Source organism: Gouania willdenowi, chromosome 5, assembly GCF_900634775.1.
Source record: "Gouania willdenowi chromosome 5, fGouWil2.1, whole genome shotgun sequence".
Lineage (NCBI taxonomy): Eukaryota > Metazoa > Chordata > Actinopteri > Blenniiformes > Gobiesocidae > Gouania > Gouania willdenowi.
The window spans coordinates 18082843-18102014 of record NC_041048.1 but is presented as its reverse complement, the minus strand read 5'-3'; the positions used below and the strand labels follow the sequence as shown (position 1 = coordinate 18102014).

General features: G+C 38.5%; 1 protein-coding gene across 4 annotated transcripts in view; it reads right to left on the bottom strand.

Moving 5' to 3' along the window:
* cacna1da (calcium channel, voltage-dependent, L type, alpha 1D subunit, a) overlaps positions 1–19172 on the bottom strand; it is an 87312-nt gene that overhangs the window by 10228 nt on the left and 57912 nt on the right. For 2 of the 4 annotated variants that reach the window (XM_028447007.1, XM_028447010.1), the window contains 22 exons: positions 18553–18659; positions 17127–17214; positions 16937–17044; positions 16804–16856; positions 16567–16713; positions 15993–16194; positions 15690–15848; positions 14708–14818; positions 13882–13965; positions 12169–12180; positions 9380–9412; positions 8387–8515; positions 8231–8296; positions 8046–8137; positions 7815–7974; positions 7462–7589; positions 7281–7377; positions 7079–7181; positions 6861–6965; positions 4852–4985; positions 2044–2160; positions 841–1232 (listed from right to left, as the gene is read on the bottom strand). In XM_028447007.1, coding sequence (XP_028302808.1) covers positions 841–1232; positions 2044–2160; positions 4852–4985; positions 6861–6965; positions 7079–7181; positions 7281–7377; positions 7462–7589; positions 7815–7974; positions 8046–8137; positions 8231–8296; positions 8387–8515; positions 9380–9412; positions 12169–12180; positions 13882–13965; positions 14708–14818; positions 15690–15848; positions 15993–16194; positions 16567–16713; positions 16804–16856; positions 16937–17044; positions 17127–17214; positions 18553–18659 — 2627 coding nt within the window. The remainder of the gene's footprint in view (positions 1–840; positions 1233–2043; positions 2161–4851; positions 4986–6860; positions 6966–7078; positions 7182–7280; positions 7378–7461; positions 7590–7814; positions 7975–8045; positions 8138–8230; positions 8297–8386; positions 8516–9379; positions 9413–12168; positions 12181–13881; positions 13966–14707; positions 14819–15689; positions 15849–15992; positions 16195–16566; positions 16714–16803; positions 16857–16936; positions 17045–17126; positions 17215–18552; positions 18660–19172) is intronic. The other 2 variants (XM_028447008.1, XM_028447009.1) reach the window with 2 other exon arrangements.

Below are 19172 nucleotides of genomic sequence, written 5' to 3'. Positions count from 1 at the left end.
AAGGATACAGCAATTTGTAGCTTGCAGTGAACAATCACAGCCCTGAATGTAAAGAGCATCTAGAACATTAAAACATTAGATTGAATATATTTCTGACGCCAGCAACAAACTTTACAAAAAATGTCTTAAAAAATAAATGCTATATATAAAAAAAACCATAAAGCTGATGGTGTATTGAAGCCAAAAAAAAAGTCCAGAAGCTCTATGTACTTTCAACACCAGGTTTGGCACCATTTCAAACCTCCTTGTGCCAAAATCATGCAAATTCATAGTGACACCTGAAAAAAATGTCTATAAGGAAAGGAATTTTTGCACGAGTGGCTTCATCCTAGTAAGTGAGTGACAAAGAAGAGGAGAGAGCACGTAATAAGTGCAGTAATAAGGGCTACAGCCAAGAACATAATGGCATGAAATACTCAGATCCAATTGTATCTTTTTAAGAGATTGATCAATAAAAGAAATGGAAGCATCATTGAGTAATTAGATGGTTGAAAACTAGTTACGGTGAAAAGTTGCTGCAGGTGAAATGTCTCTAATGGCAGCATTTATCTGCAGTATGTGCAATGTTCTGATCTAAAATAAAGCCCAAGGAAAAAGGTAATAAAATATTTGTACCTGAAACACAGAAATTGACTCTAAAAACAAAACTCTTTGTCTCAGTGAATGGTTCAGAAACACAATTGTTCTGTATTTTCAGGTAAAGACTGTCTCGCTTCAAAAACGTGGAAGATGAAACAAAAACACACAAATAGATGATAACCAGACACAGAGGGTGCACGACATATGCTTTACAGAGCTTCATGTTTACATCAGAACAAATGACAATTGGCAGAGAAATACCTTTGCCCCTGAGGAGTCCGTGGCTTCTCATAGTCATAATAAGGACGGCGTAGACCTGGGTATCCATTGGGAGGAGCGTGATCATAGTAACGATGGTGTCCTCCGTTGGGCAGACTCGACACGTTGGCATTGTTGAGGTTAATGTTAGTGGACTTCGGAGACTTGCCATAGGAATTGTGATGGCGGTGGTGGTGATGGTGGTGGTGGTGATGACGGTGGTTGGGATGTGACATGGCATTGGCTCGAGACAGGCGTCCCACTGGCTGCTCCATGTGAGCGTAGTGAGGTGGAGCCTGCACCTGCAGGGGGCGCTGGGTGGCGTTTGTCTGATGCCCGTTGGATTGGCGATGACCTCCGTTCATCAGGTGGTTTCCGAAGAGTCCACCATTACGCTGTGAAGGAACATTAAAGGTAAAGCTGGAGTCGCCACTTCAGACAAAACAACTAAATGTAAATCCCTTTGATGTTAAGTCTGAGAGCTGATACTGTCTACGATTATATAATGAGCAAAATCAGGTTCAGAAGCTGATTTATGGAATGAAAAATATGAAGAAAATCAAAATGATTTCACTTTCGTTTGAAATGCCAGAAAAACATCAAAGTATTACAAACCAAAAAAAAGCAAAAATAAATATTTGTTTTCTTTTTCCCATAGAAGTAAAGCTGTATTTATATGTTGAATATTCTTCCCACCAAACTTAAAGAGTAACTAAACCCCTGACCTGCCACTAGGAGGGAAATTCAAAAAATGTCTTGATTATGGGCGGGAGCAGTTAAGACACGCTCAGTCTATACTATACTAGCTACTCATTACTCAATATACCTCTCTATTCTCTTCTCTCAATCCAACCTACTCACCACAGATTGTACAGACCACAGGTGCTAGTTTTAACAAAAGGGACGGGGCTAACAGTGTTTGTTTGTGACGCAAGATGGTCCCAAAACGTCACATGATCTTGTTCTCAGCCAATAGCAAAAATCAACTGTAATAGCCAGGTTTCAACCCATAGGGGGCAGTCACTGACATTTTACAGCTAAATATGATAAATTGAAATACTTTGACTAAAATGTCGAGAGTTGGTCAAGGATTCATCAACAGCACTACCTCATACACAAATACATTTGTATTCAGCAGAAAAAAGTGGTTTTGGGGTTCAGTTACTCTTTAAGCAATTTCCCTTGGAGTGAATTTGAAGCAGTTACCCTATAAACCTCCTCGTCTTCCTCAGGAATAAAGTCTACTAGTTCGTCATCCTGTAGATCACATGATATGGCTCGGCGGATTTCGGGCCCAATATCATGCAGCGTGCGAAGGCCAGCCTGTAATCATGACAACAGGAAGGCTAATAGTACCATAGTACCAAATCTGGCATTATACAATCACAGTCCGCACACACCCTGAACAGACTCACACCTGTGCAGTAGATACAACTCCTGACAGAGCACTGAAAGACTGTGAGACACAATGCAGACGGACAAGATGTGGCTTCCTGAGCATCACTGACCATAAGAAGCGCTTCTGTCACACAGAGGGCCCTATTTCAACAACACTGAACTACCTTTGGATTACTTTTATACGTGGCCTTATACAGTATTTATCACAAACAGAAAAAAAAAACCCTATGACCATTCGGTTTGACAACAAAACCAAGATTTACATGGTCATGGGTTCCATGGTGGTCCACGTGGTCATATATTTATATTAAACAATTAAACTAATACTAATACTGAATTTAAATGTGGAGCTCCTTCACATACAAAACTAAACTAGAATCATCATATGAAGATTTTGGGGAACACTACACTTTTCAGTCATCACTATTAACTATTATTTAAATAGTCTTCCAAATTGTTCAATTATGCAAATGCATTACCATTGTTTCAAATTCCAGTGAATATTTCAAGCGTATTATTTTTAAAATACAAACTGACAAAAATAAATTTACAATTAATCTGCAGGATTTATATATTTTTATGTTTAATTAGGACTGACTACCCCACAACCCTGAAAAAAGAGCAAGCAGGTCTGAAAATAAATGGATGGATGGAAGATTGATTCATCACGTGCTGTTGAATGTTGTGTTTGTTGGTTTTTGTTGCAATGTTTGCTGAGGAGTTTGCTGAACTCCGCCCCTCCCTACAAGGGCCTAGTTTGGTTTTGCCTTTTTTTTTTTTTAACTCTTCTTACCCATTGTACCATATTTCTCATCCAAAACGGAGTGCTCCGGCAGTTCTCCCGTACCTGTACCCCCATGTGATATGTGATTGTTTTTCATGTTTCTTGGTCAGGATGTAAGTGAAACTGAATTGCTCCTTGATGAAAAGGCAGCCCAACAAATACTTGTGTGTAACGTGAGTTCTAAGAGCAGCTTCTCACTTAGATTGCATGTTTTAAATGATTTTTAATTGCTTTTTTGATATTTACAAAATAAACTATCCCTTCACCAACGAATGCACCTTAAGGCGCACTCTCACTGTGACGCATGCTGTATTTACACATGTCATCTTTTTCCTATATCATATACACATGATGCAATATTCTCATTAAAATGTATTTACCTCTGCCAAGGAGGTGACATTTTTACAGACATTCATGAAATTGACTGTTAGCAGGATTACATAAAAAAATGCTTATTGGATTTTGACAATATACTGATTTTGGATAAGTTTAAAAAAAAAATCTTTATCTGTCATCATTGGCGAAAATTCCAAAACTCATATCACGGTTTGTAATTTACAGATCTTTATGAAATTCGACTCAGTTGTGGCAAGTTGGTTCCTCAATTACCCCAGAAAGTTTCATCCAGATTGGAATCCAGATTGCGCATTTCATTGAGATATGTAAAAAAAATGGGGGTGTCCATACAATCCAACCTACTGTATGTTGTATGACAAGCAGCAATGACTGGAAAACAGGATGCTGACGCTTGATTATTTGTAACTGTAATTTAGAAAAAGAGGTGGGACTAATGAGTTAATACTTCCACCCACTCCCTTTCGAACACAAAGTATGTGTATGCAGTAATATATGTAATTGATTTGATTTTTTGAGGGAAGCCATCTGCATCAAATCTTTTGTTTATTGTAATATTGGTTTTTTGTATTATTGCATTTGTTCGAAATAAAACAGTATATCAAGTAAATTAATGGGGATAGAAATTTCTTCCAAGCCTATATGGAAGATCAAGGTACCATGACCAGGATCACTGATCCACACAACTGTGAGTATCTGTTGAAGACGATATTTGGCACTGGTGGAAATTTGTGCTCTCTGAGTGCTCTTGTGTTTTATGTGGTTGCAGCCGAGTAATGGTTACTTTAACCACTTGTCCAGATTTGAAATTACCAAGTTTTCTGCCTTGTGTATGTTACTGTGTGTGTATAGTTGCACTCACACCAGCCAAACAATCTGGAAAGGTGTCAAATGTGCTTAGATTGGCATGGAGTGCGTCCTTAGTTTCCTAGTTGATAGCTAAAAGTCTGACATGAAAATAGGGCCCTAAGTGTGTGACTTTAAACTAAATTACAAATAATCAACACTTAAAATATTTTCCCTTGTTGTATTAAAAAATAAAGGTGACACCATTTGCAGGCTAAAATAGTACAACAATAAAAATGTCGGTAATGTTTACCGCATGGCTGAGATATATGGGGACACGCTAAAGCCATATATCAAATGTTAACAAACCAAAAATGTAACAAGCTTCGCAAACACATTTCTAGAGACTTAATGCACAGAAAACACATGACACGATGGCTGGAGATGATAAAGCATGCTTAACATCAATACATATGATATTTAAAGACAAACATTACATTTACAGATTGGAAACACAAACCACAGTCACAGATTTATACTGTGCACCTAGATCATGAATGTCCTGCTGGATCATAAACAATAACATTAGCACACTTAATGATATTTGAGTGAAATGTGATAAGACAAGTTATCCCACAGCAGTGCCACACGTCATTCTCTCTGAGACACACTTAGGTTCGTGGGAAACTCACCTGCAAAGCGATGGCCGTGTTGTTCTGGGAGGGGTGGGCACCCACCAGGCCTTCCTCTTTACGTTTCTTGAATTTCCTAAAGTAGTCCTGTATCAGGAAAGTGGCATAGAACTTCCCCACGGTTACCTCATCATCTGAGTGAACAGACCACACAAATGCCTCCTGTGTCAGCAGATCACCACACAAAGCACTCAGGGTCTTCATCCTTTTTCTGCCTCCCTAGGTCTACAGAGACCCAAACCCCTCTTTAATTTAAAATATTAGGACTAAATCATGTACATCCATCCTCAGAATCATTGCCACACTTGGATATCTTAAAAGGAGAAAATTAAAATGGCTACAATTTGTATTGAACTATTTGACAAAATATATACAATTAGTTAACTAAGTTTAAACAAGACTAAATACGGTATATTCAGGTACCATGATTAATTATGACGTAACATATAGTATTAGGATTATAACCTACCAATAAAACACATCATATTACATTAAGAATCACTCCTAAAGCTCATTTAGTATCTGTAGTCACCAAAACATTTCATGAAATTAATGGTCATTTTGGGCCTGATTTTCAAAAGGTTTGAGTGTGTTAATATGTGCAGAAAATGAACAGCGCACAAACACATGTAGCTGCTGATCTACTATTGAGGCAAAACAACAAAAGGAATCTATTTCAGGTGATTGCCTATGAATTTGTAATCTGGGCATCTCTGCTAGAATATTGGTAAGAGGAGTTGCAAATACATTAATTTACCATGTGCAATGTGGTATACTAAAGATGCAACTGAATAGCTGCAGGCACAAATGAAAGGAGGAGGAGTGGGAAAAAAGGCAACAGAGATAAGGGATCTCTTCTGCTTGATTAACATTTCTGGAATGAATTACGCAAAAATACAATTTCAATTTCTATGAGCTATTTGTATTTATTTTTTCTTCTGTCCATATTTTCTTGACTTTATCTGCTATTCTACTTGTTTTTGCTACAACATTGACTTCCTCACACACAACCTCATTTATTTTGTCTCTCGAGCTTAAATTCAGATTTGTTTACTATAATTCCACAGGGTGTGTATTAGAATTTCCAATAAAATAAAACCTCATCATTTTCATATTGGGTGTGAGATCTTTCTCTTTGGCTACTTTACGTTCCTACTTGAGTTTGCAAATAAAAATCTCTAGTTTAACTCTTGCTTTTTTAGCTGTTTTGCATCTGTTATCATCTGTAAAAGGTTGAATAAACAGCATGTGCAATCAATTTGCGTGAGCACCTATTTCAGCTCTCATTATTTGGGCTCTTACTAAATCAGGCCTTAGATGTGTCAGTCTGGGGCAGCCACACAGAAAAAAAAAACTATTGAGATTTACCCCCCCGACAAATATCTCATATTTAGGATTGAGTAAAATTTGAGGTCTGAAATTAGTAGTTTGAGTTGTGTAAGTGTGCATTAAAAAGAAAACATATCATTCATCCTGTTTTGATACGTCAGGGTGGAAGAGAAGCAGCGGTCTGAATCACTTTGAATAAGCACTCTGGGGACAGCAATCAGAGACAGAGGACACCAGTTCCATGCCACCACCCTAAAACAGAACTGCTTCAGAATATTCTGAAGAGCCTCAGTTTTAAAAGCAGAAATACAACAAGTGTGAGAAGCCAAAGCAGTGAGAGACAGCAGTTGAAGAGACAGCGACAGAGTGAAGAAAAAGGAACGAGATGTAGAACGACAGACAGATTTAGTAAAAAATACATTGCATGTGGTCAGAAGGTCGTGCAAGCCCAAAGGCCAGCAGATAGTCCAAGGCCTTCATTAAGATCCAGAAGCTAAAGGTATGTGAAACAAACACACACAGTAAAATACATAAACGAGCAGAAGATTGGCAGAGTAGAAAGGATGAGAATTTGCATGTTAGAGGGGTGAAGTGTTTGACTGGTGTAACGTAAAGAGCATTACACCATGGAGAAAGAGAGAGAGTGTTCAACCATAATGGAGAAAACAAGTTCCACTAACCACCAGCGGGGGGCACTACTTGATCCAGCAGCTTCATGCTGGTCCTCTTCCAGATTTTCTTGATGACAGCTCGCAGCTCTTCATTGGCCTGTTCTAGATTGCCTGCTCCAATAGGAAAACAAAGCATTTCTAAGAGCCTGGACTATGATTTTACAGCAATCGAAAAATAACAAACAAAGTAATTTCAAAAGGAGATGAATGTGAATATCCGGGTGTACCTTCCGTTTTAATCTTTAAAGCTGTGCGCACCAGAGCAAACAAAGTGGCGTTAAACATGACCGTGCCATCACTGTTCAGCGGCATGTTCATGGCCACCAGCCTCTGAAAGAAAAAACAAAGAGCCAGAGAACTTCAGCATGGTAGGACATCTTAAGAAACAGTTCTTTCCCCTTTACGATAAGTTTCTGACAGCTGTGAGACCTTGCAGGCCACTCGATGGGGACACAGTTTGCCAAAACCAAGAGGAGGCTGGATGCGACGAAGAAGGGTTACAACGTCCAGATGTTTTATTCTGCCCCTAAAGGAAAAAAGAAGAAAAAGTAGATATGACAGTCCTTGGAAAAAAGATACATTTTACATTTTTAAATGTAGTAATACATACTTAGCCTCAGGGTCATACTCCGACCAAATCCTTTTGAATTCATCCAGATGGTGAGGACCAAGAATAGACCAGTCACGCGTAAGATAGTCAAAGTTGTCCATGATGACGGCCACAAACAAATTGATAATCTAGACGTGAGCAAACAAGTAATTTATTTAATCCAACAAGATATAAACTGTGCGGCAGCCAATTTCTTTGGGCTTTATTTATTTTTACAAAATAAATGGTCTATACTTCAACAAAAATGTGCTTCTTAAACGTAACAAAGAGGTGAATCACAACAGCCAGATGAATAAAGAATCTGCAACAAGGATTGAAATAATCAAAGATTAAACGATTCATGCTTTCCGTACCAAGAAAGCACAGAGCATGTAGAAAGTGATGAAATAAATGATTGCAAATCCACTGCCACATGTCATCTCCTCTCCAGGGTTGTAGTCTGACTCCGGGTCACAAAGTTTTCCTGGCATGCACGCCAACATGATATCCTGCCACGCTTCACCAGTGGCACACCTACAGAACAGGCAGGATGTTACAAAAACAACACTGCAATGTAAAAACGTTGGACGTGAATGAAAACAGACCTAAAGAGCAGCAGCACAGCCTGAGGGAAGGTCTGAAAGTTGTTGTTTCTGTTGATTTGCGTTCCATCCACCATGGCCACCTTACCAAACACCTGTAGCACAGATGTTGCCAATGAATTACTAAACCCTGAACCAATGTGGATGAACAAGATACAAGACATTATCTTTCACTGTCAATAACCAACCTGCATGCCAATGACAGCATAGATGAAGAACAGCATGGCTATCAGCAAAGCCACATATGGAAGAGCCTTTTGGGTAAAAGTTTCAAACACAACATAATCAATATACTTGATCTTAATTCTTCTTTAACAGACCCAAATAAATGCACGACTGCTCACCTGGAAGGATTTAATGAATGTCCATAGCAGTGTGCGGATGCCCTCCCCTCTGCTCAAGAGTTTGACCAGGCGCATAACTCGAAACAGCCGGAAGAAGGTGATGGAGATGCGGGCGCTGTCCTCTGTGTTCTGTGGAAATAAGAGTTCAGAGTCTGCAGCAGCAGGCGAATAATGTAGCGGTAGTGAATGCAGAGGGCCTGACTGTGCTTTGTGGCTGAGGGCTGCAGCGAGACCTCACCAGATACAAATGAACTGAGAGCACAGCACTGCATCTTTACCCACTGAAAAAAATGAATGTAAACAAACTGGGCTTGATTTTCAAAATGCCTGTTTTTTTTTTTTTTTTAACCAAGTCTTAAATGCAGTGCAGCCACAGCTGATATGTTTCTGTCTGTGACCAAAGCACATTCAGGTTCATTGTCACTGTACAGACCTAAAGGGAAGGAAGCGAGGAGGCAAGCATGCTGGAGAAAAACCTTGCCATACTTGACAGTATACACATCTGCACAAGCATGGCACCCTCAGTCCAGAGTTACTGCATGCGGAGTCACAGTGGGACCAACCCAGTGGGGTCAGCCAGGAGGTTCACAGGTCAACGTTATGTGACCTGATCCAAAGGGGAAATTCAACCATGGGTCACCGGCCCACTCGGGAGTGGTGGGAGAGACCATGAAAACGTGTCAGCAGTACAAACGTGAAGAGCATCATGAAGCTACTGCCACCTAACTGGATTGAAGCGCCACGTTTGAATGACACGGTCTCTTTCAAAATTACTGGAAAATTCAGGGGAGGGGGGGATGTTTTGAGGATTCATCTTTGAATGAACTAACACACAGAATAGAAACTTAAAGATTAGAAACTGATGAGGTTAATGAAGAAATTAAATTCAAACAAGGGGACAGGAAGTGTTAAACAATTCCAAAGAAAGCTGAAAAAGGCTAAATTCTATCATGACATGACCCTAACAGGGGGTTGAGGGTTGGAAAATCTTACCCCCATCTCATCCACCTGAGGAGTCTCCGTTGGCTTTAAAAATCAAAGACCTGCATTAATGACTTGTCTTACACACATTTGGCTCTAACTTAAACATCAAACGTTTTTGGGTTTATTTTCACGCCACAGTCGAGACAGAACAAAATCACTACATGTCTCAGTGACAGAACAAAACCCTCGTCTCTAAAACAAAGACACACATTCATTCCGGTTCCCATTGATAAAAAGCTAAAACAATGACATATATTAGAACATGATTAAAAGACAGATACATATGTAACCATGGGAGTTAACAACAGCGGGTCAAACTGACAAACAAGAAATCACTTAAATACTATTCAACATGAAGGATTGGGAACACAACTTTATCACTCCCCCTCTATGATGGATCATGTGAATAAATGGATTTTATGAGATGCCTTTGGTGATCTTTGCATGGTGGTCATGGAAAACCGATGGACCAAATGTTCATAAATACTACAGCAGATGCACTGCTAGACTTATCCAACCACAGCTGCTACTGCCATTGACTTCATATTCAGGCAAATGTTAAATAAATGCAATACACTGTGTGTAATATTACCATGGCCTACAATAAAACTCGAACACAAGTTAAGTAAATTAGGTTTAGATCACCCATTTTTTTGTTTGCACATGATGTATCATATAATTAGACTTTGACAGTAAAAAAAAAACAAAAACCTCAGTACAAAAACTTGTAAAATGACCATACACAGAACACATACACTTATCCAAATACTTTTTTTTATCCCTAAGCACTCCATTGCCTGTCGGTGTGATGTGCAAAATGAGCAAAAAATGGTAACAATATAGAATTAGCTCTGAGAGGTTCTTTCGGTAATCCTGGCCACAGCGCAGATGATGCATGCGTTCAGCATTGCTGAGGAAGCGCTGCATGTACACGTAAGACATTCGGATGATTTTGAGCCAGTGAGGAAGTTATAGAAATGCAGCAAATCATGCATGCCTGTCGTGCCCTTCAACATAGCTGCCACAGCAGGGCGCTCTTACAGTCCAGTGCAGAAACAGAGAGAAAGAGAGAGAAAGGAAACCAGTGATAGACACCAGTACGGTCACTAAGAGTAAAACAGATTTAGCCTTACTGAAAGAGATGCAGGAGAAAAGATTGAGATTTTATGCATGAAGAGAGATACTGAGGTGAGGGTTCATGCACCTGACTGGTTTCTACACACCTGCATTACACATGAGCCCATTTCTGAGCTTTAGGAGCTCACTACAGGAAAACAAAACAAAACACAGAGACAATCACGATGACACAAACTCACAAGTCTTCAAAGAACCTCACGCTCAGCTGCATTAAAACGCCCATCAGGGTCACCATAGAAACCACCTCAACGCTGTCATTGTGTTTTGATGTGCCAATGCATTTTTCGGATTTCACAGTCTTAACTTTCACTCTCACCGCTGGTGAGACGCTGCTTTAGTTGAACTGAATAAGCTTTAAATCTATATCTACTTACGATTGTTAAAGCATTCCATGAACTGCAGAGGAAGCTGTAGCTGCCTACACAACTTTAAGGAATTTTAACAAAGATAATATTTCCTGGGTGGTTTATTTTGTTGAATTTTATATCTGCCTTAATGTTGTGTAGAAAACTTTAGCTCTGAGCTCCAGGGCCATTCATTCTGCCTGAAAGTAAAGATCAAACTGCAAACCAAAAAAAAGTGCAAACATCACAAGAAACTGAACAAAACTGACCGGAGGGGAATGAAGCGGGTGGCCAAGCGCCATCTGTGAGAGATGGGACATGGACAGGCTGTGAGGGAATGAGGGTAATGGGAGACATCCCTGCATGCTTTTGGTTAGTGCGCCAGCAAAATGCATGACTGCATTGGCAAGCAGATCAATAACTGGAAAACCAAACTCATAGAATCTGTTATGAGTCTATGGGACAGTGATATGACACACCTGAATACCAACACACATGGGACTTAAACCAGAGTGAAATGCCTACACACACACAAACACGCACCCACACGCACACACCAGCTGTTTGTACAAACAACCTAAACAATATACACTTAAATCACACACATGCATAACAAAGAAAACAACATTTTCAAAATAAAGCTAGTAATAGTTTATATAATCATGCAGTCACATGTTTAAACCAAATAAAAAAACAAAAAAACACTGAATAATATTAAACAGCACTGCAGCTCAGATACTATATGAGAGCTCTCAGGAGGAGGGAAGGAAGCTCAAAATAACCAGTGAAAGCTTGATTTCCAAACTCAAGGCGTGGCCAGATTTACTTTTTAAAGAGTGCACTGATGAACAATGACCCATCAGGCTTATTCTACGCTCTACGCAAAATATGACCCAAGTCTTTGGTGTAATGCCCCTATCGTAAGTAACAAAACGTACGTATGAGACCTTTCAGAATGTGGTCTCAAGTTATCTGCTAGCAGTGCTCAAGTTTTGAAACGTCTCATGGATTTATTTGTACCTGTCAAAATAAAAGCCACAAAAACAAACCCCTTTTTAAAGTATCTTGCTGCAGAGTAATCCAGAAAGAATAGAGTACGTAACTGGTTGGTGTTGTAGTTAGTGGGAGTTAATATCAGGGCTTGCATTAGTATATAAAGCTCATTATTGAAAATCATAACAGAGCATATTGTGTTATTTTGCGATTAACAGCATGCATGTAAAGTTGATTTTCAATAGTTATAAGGGGTCCCAAAGATAAAGTTGCTATCAACCACAGGTGACACACAAACACATTTTTGTTTATTGCCATACTTGCCTCTACAAGTTTCTATGGGAAACAAAGAGAACAAGAGCAAATATTAAAGCGTAGTAATTTAAAAAAATTCCTTCTTCAAAGCAAACACATGCTTCAGCTAATAGAAACCGTGAGCTGGTTTTGTTTCTCACAAAAGATAATTACTGACAGTATTTCAGGAAGAAAGAGAAGAAGAATGCATTACTGACAGGTTATTACACATTTATGTTAAAAAGAAGCCTCACAAAAGAACCATTGGCATAATTTTATCAAGAAAGCCTTGTTATCATAAAGCTCATTTTACATTTACTTTATGAAAAAAAGAATTAGAAAAAAAATTTGTACTCTGGCACCAAAAGGTTTGTTTTGTTTGCAGTTTTTAACGTGCTCTGGATTAGTAGTTATACTATATATTAAATATATACACCTTGGTAAATACAGCCTATGAACAGCCTGGCAGAGATCAGTGTGTACAAGTGGCAGCTTTAGAGCTTTCTAATTTCATTTCTAATTAACCCGGGAAATTACCGTTAATCACTATGATTGATTGTTTGACACGGCCCTTATTAGGACAATTACTCTATTCTAACAGTTATATACATGACAATATAGCTGTGCATTTAAACCATCCTTAAGCAGCATTGGGCAGCCACAGTGAAAAGAGAACATAGCACCCCTCGCCTGGAGGGGTGCTATGTTCTCGAGCTCTTCTGTGACTGTGTTTTGTTTTGGTGTATGTATGCTGAGGAGGTTTTTTCCTAGTTTTATTCTGTCCTCCCCAATAGGGAACCCAGTTTAAAGCCTTCGCCCTCACCTCTCCTCCTGTTGTTCTTCCATTTTTTCAATTAAAATACGGGGCGCCGCTCTTGTGGCGATCCAAAGTTCTCCCGCTCCTGTCCTCCCATGCTATATGTGTTATATGTGATAGCCTTTTCATGTTTTCTTGATCGAGATGAAACTGAAATGAAATTCTGTTGCTCTGTAACATGTGCAATGACAAATAAAGATTCTGATTCTGATTTTCCTAATAAATTTATGGAGTAATATTTTGTAGTGAGTAAAAAAGTAGCCCATCACATGAATGCACTTTGGATGATCGGTCTAAAGCTGAATAATATGTTTGACACTAATTTGTGTAAAAGATGTCTTTGGAGTCACTTGAATAATATATTTACATAATTATATCTTTTTGTATGTGGGCAATGCTATTTTGGAGATTTCAGCCCATCAGCGTTTGCATCACATGATGTTGTCAGGTCAGGCTAAATCTTTGTATTTCTGCTCCCATGGAGAGTCTATGGTGAAATAGCATTTCAATCTGATGTTTTAGCACTTAGTTACATCACATGTCATCCAGTTCCTTGGAAGTTGTGAAGTTATTCAGGAGACATTACAGCTAATGGATTTTGATGTCAAATTAAAACCCACTAAATCTGGCTTTGAAGATGTCAGTGGGCCCAGCATATGGATGCCACTAGCAGACATCTTACCATAGATCCACGCATGCCTTCAGGCTGAGCAAGGAAGACACCTTAAAACAGGTAAGTTTACAAAGCATCAGATGCTTTTAACCAATCTCTGTCATTCCTACTCGTAAAGTTTACACATTAAATTCTTACACTTGATCTGTCTTTGTCATTAGAATTGAGTATCCATTTAAATCTTAGAGTTGCCTCCTGGTGTTCGTGTAAGGCTTCATTTTAACTGAGAAAAGAGAATGAAACTAGTACTTACATTAACTTCAGTGATAGCAATATCGACGACGCTACCAACAACAATTAAGGCATCAAATGTGTTCCAGGCATCAGCAAAATAGTGCTACATTACATGTAGGGAAAAACAGATTGGAAGAGCAAAGATGAAAAAAAGAAAGATGGTAAAGGAGAATCAGATCAGTGAAGGAAAAGTAAGGCAAAGAATGAGAGAATGAAGCAAAGGTTGTGATGCGATGGCAGGATAATGAGAGAACAAGAAGAGAAAGAGAGAAAGGAAAGCATTAGGACAGCAGAGATTAAAAACTTTAAAGGCGTTAAAGTCCTGCCATCAGAAGCTGTTGCCGAGGCGGCCTAAACGGATATAATTGAAAAAGCAGAAGGCTATCCGTACTCAAGATTACTTACATCAATTTCACTGAGAACAATGTCTACAATGCTGCCAATCACAACCAGCGCGTCGAACACATTCCAGGCATCGCCAAAATATCCCTGAATGAGGTTAGATCAGTAGTGGGCAAGTGGAATAACATAATTTCAGCAGAACGACTCTTTAAAAGCATTCGGGAGTCTCCCGCTGCTGAATAGCCCACAATTATAGACACTATCATGCAGACACACAGTTTAAGCAACAGGGTGTTAAAGCTAATGTATCTTCTAGCACTGCACTGCACACGGTTTCTCTTACTAGCATCCTGTCCTTCTTCGCAACAAAGAGCTGTACGTCAGCGGATCCGATGGAGGTGTAAATGAAGAGAAATTCCCTTCCTCGTCAGTATTACTTCATGCACGTTGGTGCTTCTTTTTTGCTCATAGGCTAATGTGTGCACCGGTAATGTGTGACTCACCCGGGGTTTGAATGCGATGAGCTTGAGAACCATTTCCACGGTGAAGACCGTGGTGAAAACCATGTTGAGAATATCCATCACATAGTTAAAAAGTGCTGATTGACCATGATGCTGTAAGAAAAATGAAAAGGAAATTTATAATGCAAAATAATGTAAAACAGGTAACTCTAGTATTCGATCTGATGTCTGGTGTGTCTAATGGGACCAAAAAAAAATAGGGAGATTAATAATGTATATCACAATTTCAAATTTCAGTGTCGTGCATCCCAAATTACAGTCATTTCAGTTAATATAGATTAATTATAATTTTTTGTTTTTTTTTATCATAGATGTCTGTTATTTCTTATAATGGGGCAGCATCATTAGCTTTTGCACTATTGGGTCAGCCAAAGGATCGCTATTAGAAAGTTATATTCAAATAATTTATACATGTAAGTATGAGGCTTGCTATTTTAGGAGTTCATATTCTTAGTTATAACATAAACCTTAAATGAAAAAAGAGCGGCAAAAGTGTGGCTACCCACAAATACACAAAACAAAAAACCAAAATATACAAAATGAAAAAAAAAATCAGAGAAAAGAAAACCTCAAAATGACAAGAAAAATATACAGGAATCCAGGCACCCACAAAATGACAAGAAATATATACAAAAATACTCAAAATTACTCCAGAAATTGAGAAAACAACTCTACATACTAAAGACACAAACTCTAATTGAGAGAAATATGTACAACATTACTTCAAAAACAGAGAAAAGGAGAACAAAAACACACAAATTGACAGAAAAAAACACAAATTGACAGAAAAATACACACAATGACCAAAAATACACAAACATGTTATCTTTCCCACATTAATGTTTAGATTGGTCATTTATTTGAAACACTGACATCTTTTTTGATAATGTGGCCTCACTCATCTCTGATCTAAACTGTCATATCATAGCAATGGTTTCATGTGTGTAGGCACAGGGCATCTTACCTGTACAGCCAGGCAAAGTGTGTTCAGCATAATGAGCACAAACATGATGTACTCAAACCCTGTGGAGTTCACCACATACCAGAACTTGTACTGGTATGGGTTCTTAGGGATGTATCTCCTCAGTGGATGTGCCTTTAGAGCATATTCCACACACTGACGCTGAAGACAATAAGCAAATTATCATTTGACCACTTCTTACATTGTCATTCTAATAACATTTAAGATTAATCTAGTTATTTTGTTTTACTTTACTTTTCATATAATCTGCTTGATTTGTGACACAATGGAAAGCTCATAACTGACCTGGTTCTTGTCGAGTTCACAGTTTTTATACTCCTTCTCCCCTTGCTCCTGAAAAGTGACGATCACAAAACCAACGAAGATGTTCATCATGAAGAAAGCAATGATGATGATGTAGATGATGAAGAATATGGAGATTTCCACGCGGTAGTTGTAGATGGGGCCTAGGTTCTCCCGGTTGGAGTCGATGGCCTTGTACAGTAACCTGAGGAGACAACAAAAAAAGACATGTGACGGAGAACGACATGCTTCACTTGCTATTATGATTCACATCCTTGTGTCTGTTTCTGCAGTCAGCCATAAAGCATCTTGAAGAAAGTTTGTGTTTCAAGAGGACATTTAAAACTGGGCTAGCATATGAATTTTCATGGAAAAAATTAAACATTTTAAGATGCAAAAAAAAACAAAAAAAAAAACATTAAAATAGTGAAGTTAGTCTTTGTCATTTAGGTTGAGTTTCCCTTTAAGGAGTGTCTAGTTGGTCTGTGTCCCTCATTTTATGATTAAACTAAGAAATAAGACCAAATTTAAAGTTTAAGAAATAATGCATCAAACTAAAGATTATTAGCCTCCTTACGCAGGCCAGCCCTCAAATGTAGACACGGTGAACAGTGCCATCATGGCCATCAGGACATTGTCAAAGTTGAATTCACTATTGTGCCAATGGCGTCTGTGGATGGTTGGTTGATTCACGTCTCCATCCTTATACAGGATATATGTGCCTCTGTAGGAAAAGTAGTACATTTTACATGAGGAGAGCTCCTGTAGTGATAAATAGAAGAGATCCACGGAGAGAAAAGAGGGGGAAACTGACTTGCATTCCTCTGGGCTGGACTTTGCTTCATCCGAGCAGCGGTAGAATTTTCCCTGTCACAAAAACCAGAAAATGTTCTTATCGTGTTTATTCCAATGTGTAGTAGATTTGTTGGTATCTTTACGATACTTACTTTAAAGAGCTGCACCCCTATACAGGCAAACATGAACTGCAGCAGGGTGGTGACGATCATGATGTTTCCAATTGTTCTGATAGCCACAAACACACACTGCACTACGTGCTGAGGGGAAAATAAAGTCCATAGATTTATGTAAATGTTTAGACTATTAAAATATTAGATGATAAAAGATTTGAATCTCAACCTTTAGGCCTTTGGCTCTGTTGATGGCCCTGAGGGGTCGAAGAACCCTAAGAACCCTAAGAATCTTCACCACTGAGATGGCAGAGGACCTGAACAGGGAGACAGATTAATGTTAAACAGTCATACAGAGAAGGAAGAATGTCAAATGCTTTAATGTTCTGAAACTAACACGGAAATAAAAAGAGTCTCCCAGCCTATGTTGGGTTCTGAATTAATTTGCTAAATCAATATAAATGTGTACAGAGGGGTTTGGAGTATTACTTAATAAAAACGCATTAACATTGAAACTTAAAGCAGTGAAATCCTTTCATGATACATGAAAAACGCTTTATAAATAACATTTGACTTGATTTATTTTCAATAGAGTCATTCTCCAAGAATTTAACATGGTAAGTACAATTAGTTGCTATTTAATCTATCTCTCTATATATTTATACATACAGTATATACACATATATATATAAATGCCTCCAAGTATCATATGACAGGTTGCAGGGTTAACCATCCACAAAAAAATCTAAACTAAAAATCACAAGGAGAGACTGAAGACTGTTTATTTGCTCTAGAAGATCACAGCAATACTTCATTGTAGAATTGACTTTAATTACTATAATCAATCACCTTACACCGCTGAGAAAGAATGTACTCGTTAGGGAGGACCAGCCATGTTCTTTTTGTTCGTTTTATTCTCTTGAACGTATCTTATAATATGTTATAGTACAAAATTTGAACACAAATTATAAATGTAAAAAATTTACAAAATCTTTTTTTCTCATAATTACAGTAAATACTGATAACTAACAATTCCAGCTCCTAAACACATGAAACTAAAATCAACAACAAAAAAATGTTCTATTTTCTTAACTTCATTTATTGTGTCCAGTCATCGTCTAATCAGCGTATTCCTGTCTGGTGGTGCCTATAACCAGCTCTTACCAGGCACTAGGTTTGGGGTACACCCTGGACAGGGAACCAGTCCATCGCCGAGCGAACACAAACAGACGACTACACACACTCCCATTTACTTCCACCATCAATGTACAGACTCCTATTACCTAACATACGTGTTTTTAGATGGTTTGAGGAAACCCAAATAAGCACATGGAAAACATGCAAACTTCACACAAAAAAGGGTCAAAGTTTCTACCTCAGGACCTTCTGAAAGTAAATGTTTTAACTCTCAGTGAAGAACAACATTACAGATCAATATGAAAAGGTTGATCAAGAGGTGCTGCTATGATGTGCACCAAACGGGCAAACTTGGAGAAAATCCACACACAGAAACTCTCCACAAAAATGGTGCCTAACCAGCTACCCTCTGGTTTTAAGTCTGCTTCCTGACCCTTTAGGGCCCCACTGCCCCCTAATTTGGTTTCTAACTCTTCTCGTTCTGCTGATGGGCCAATTCATTCCTTTTCTGAACTCACTGGATGCCAAAGGAGACGAGGGAGACTCCAACCACCAGCAGATCCAGGAGGTTGAAGTAATTCCTACAGAACGCTCCTTTATGGAGAAACGCTCCATATGTCGTCATCTGAAGAGAGAGGAGGAATGTCAGCCTCAGCAGAACCATTGGGAAAATATCACACACACACGCACGCACGCACACACACACGCACGCACACTTGTAATTGTAATTTTAAAAATATGTTGCTGTCGTAATCGTAATTACATTGTGATTCAGTTTAGTTAACTGACTTTGTAATTGTAATTGCCATGAAAATTCTATAAAAAATTTCAATTATGATTTAATGCAAAACTGGGGAACCATGCTACACATATGTAGTTAACAATTATTAAAATATGATCCATATCAAGCTTTACCACATTTTACCATTTTAAATTAATTGAAATCTAGGGGTATACTGACACCAAAATGGCTCGGATGTCCACACCAAAAATATTAAAACCCAATTTTTCATTGATTAGGAAGCCTAACAAGGTAACCAATAGATAGGAATAGTTGATTGATATTTGTTTTTAGTGTATTTTACGGCTGACTTAGGATCTCTTATCATTAGCGATGCTAACAGAAAGCTAACCTTTG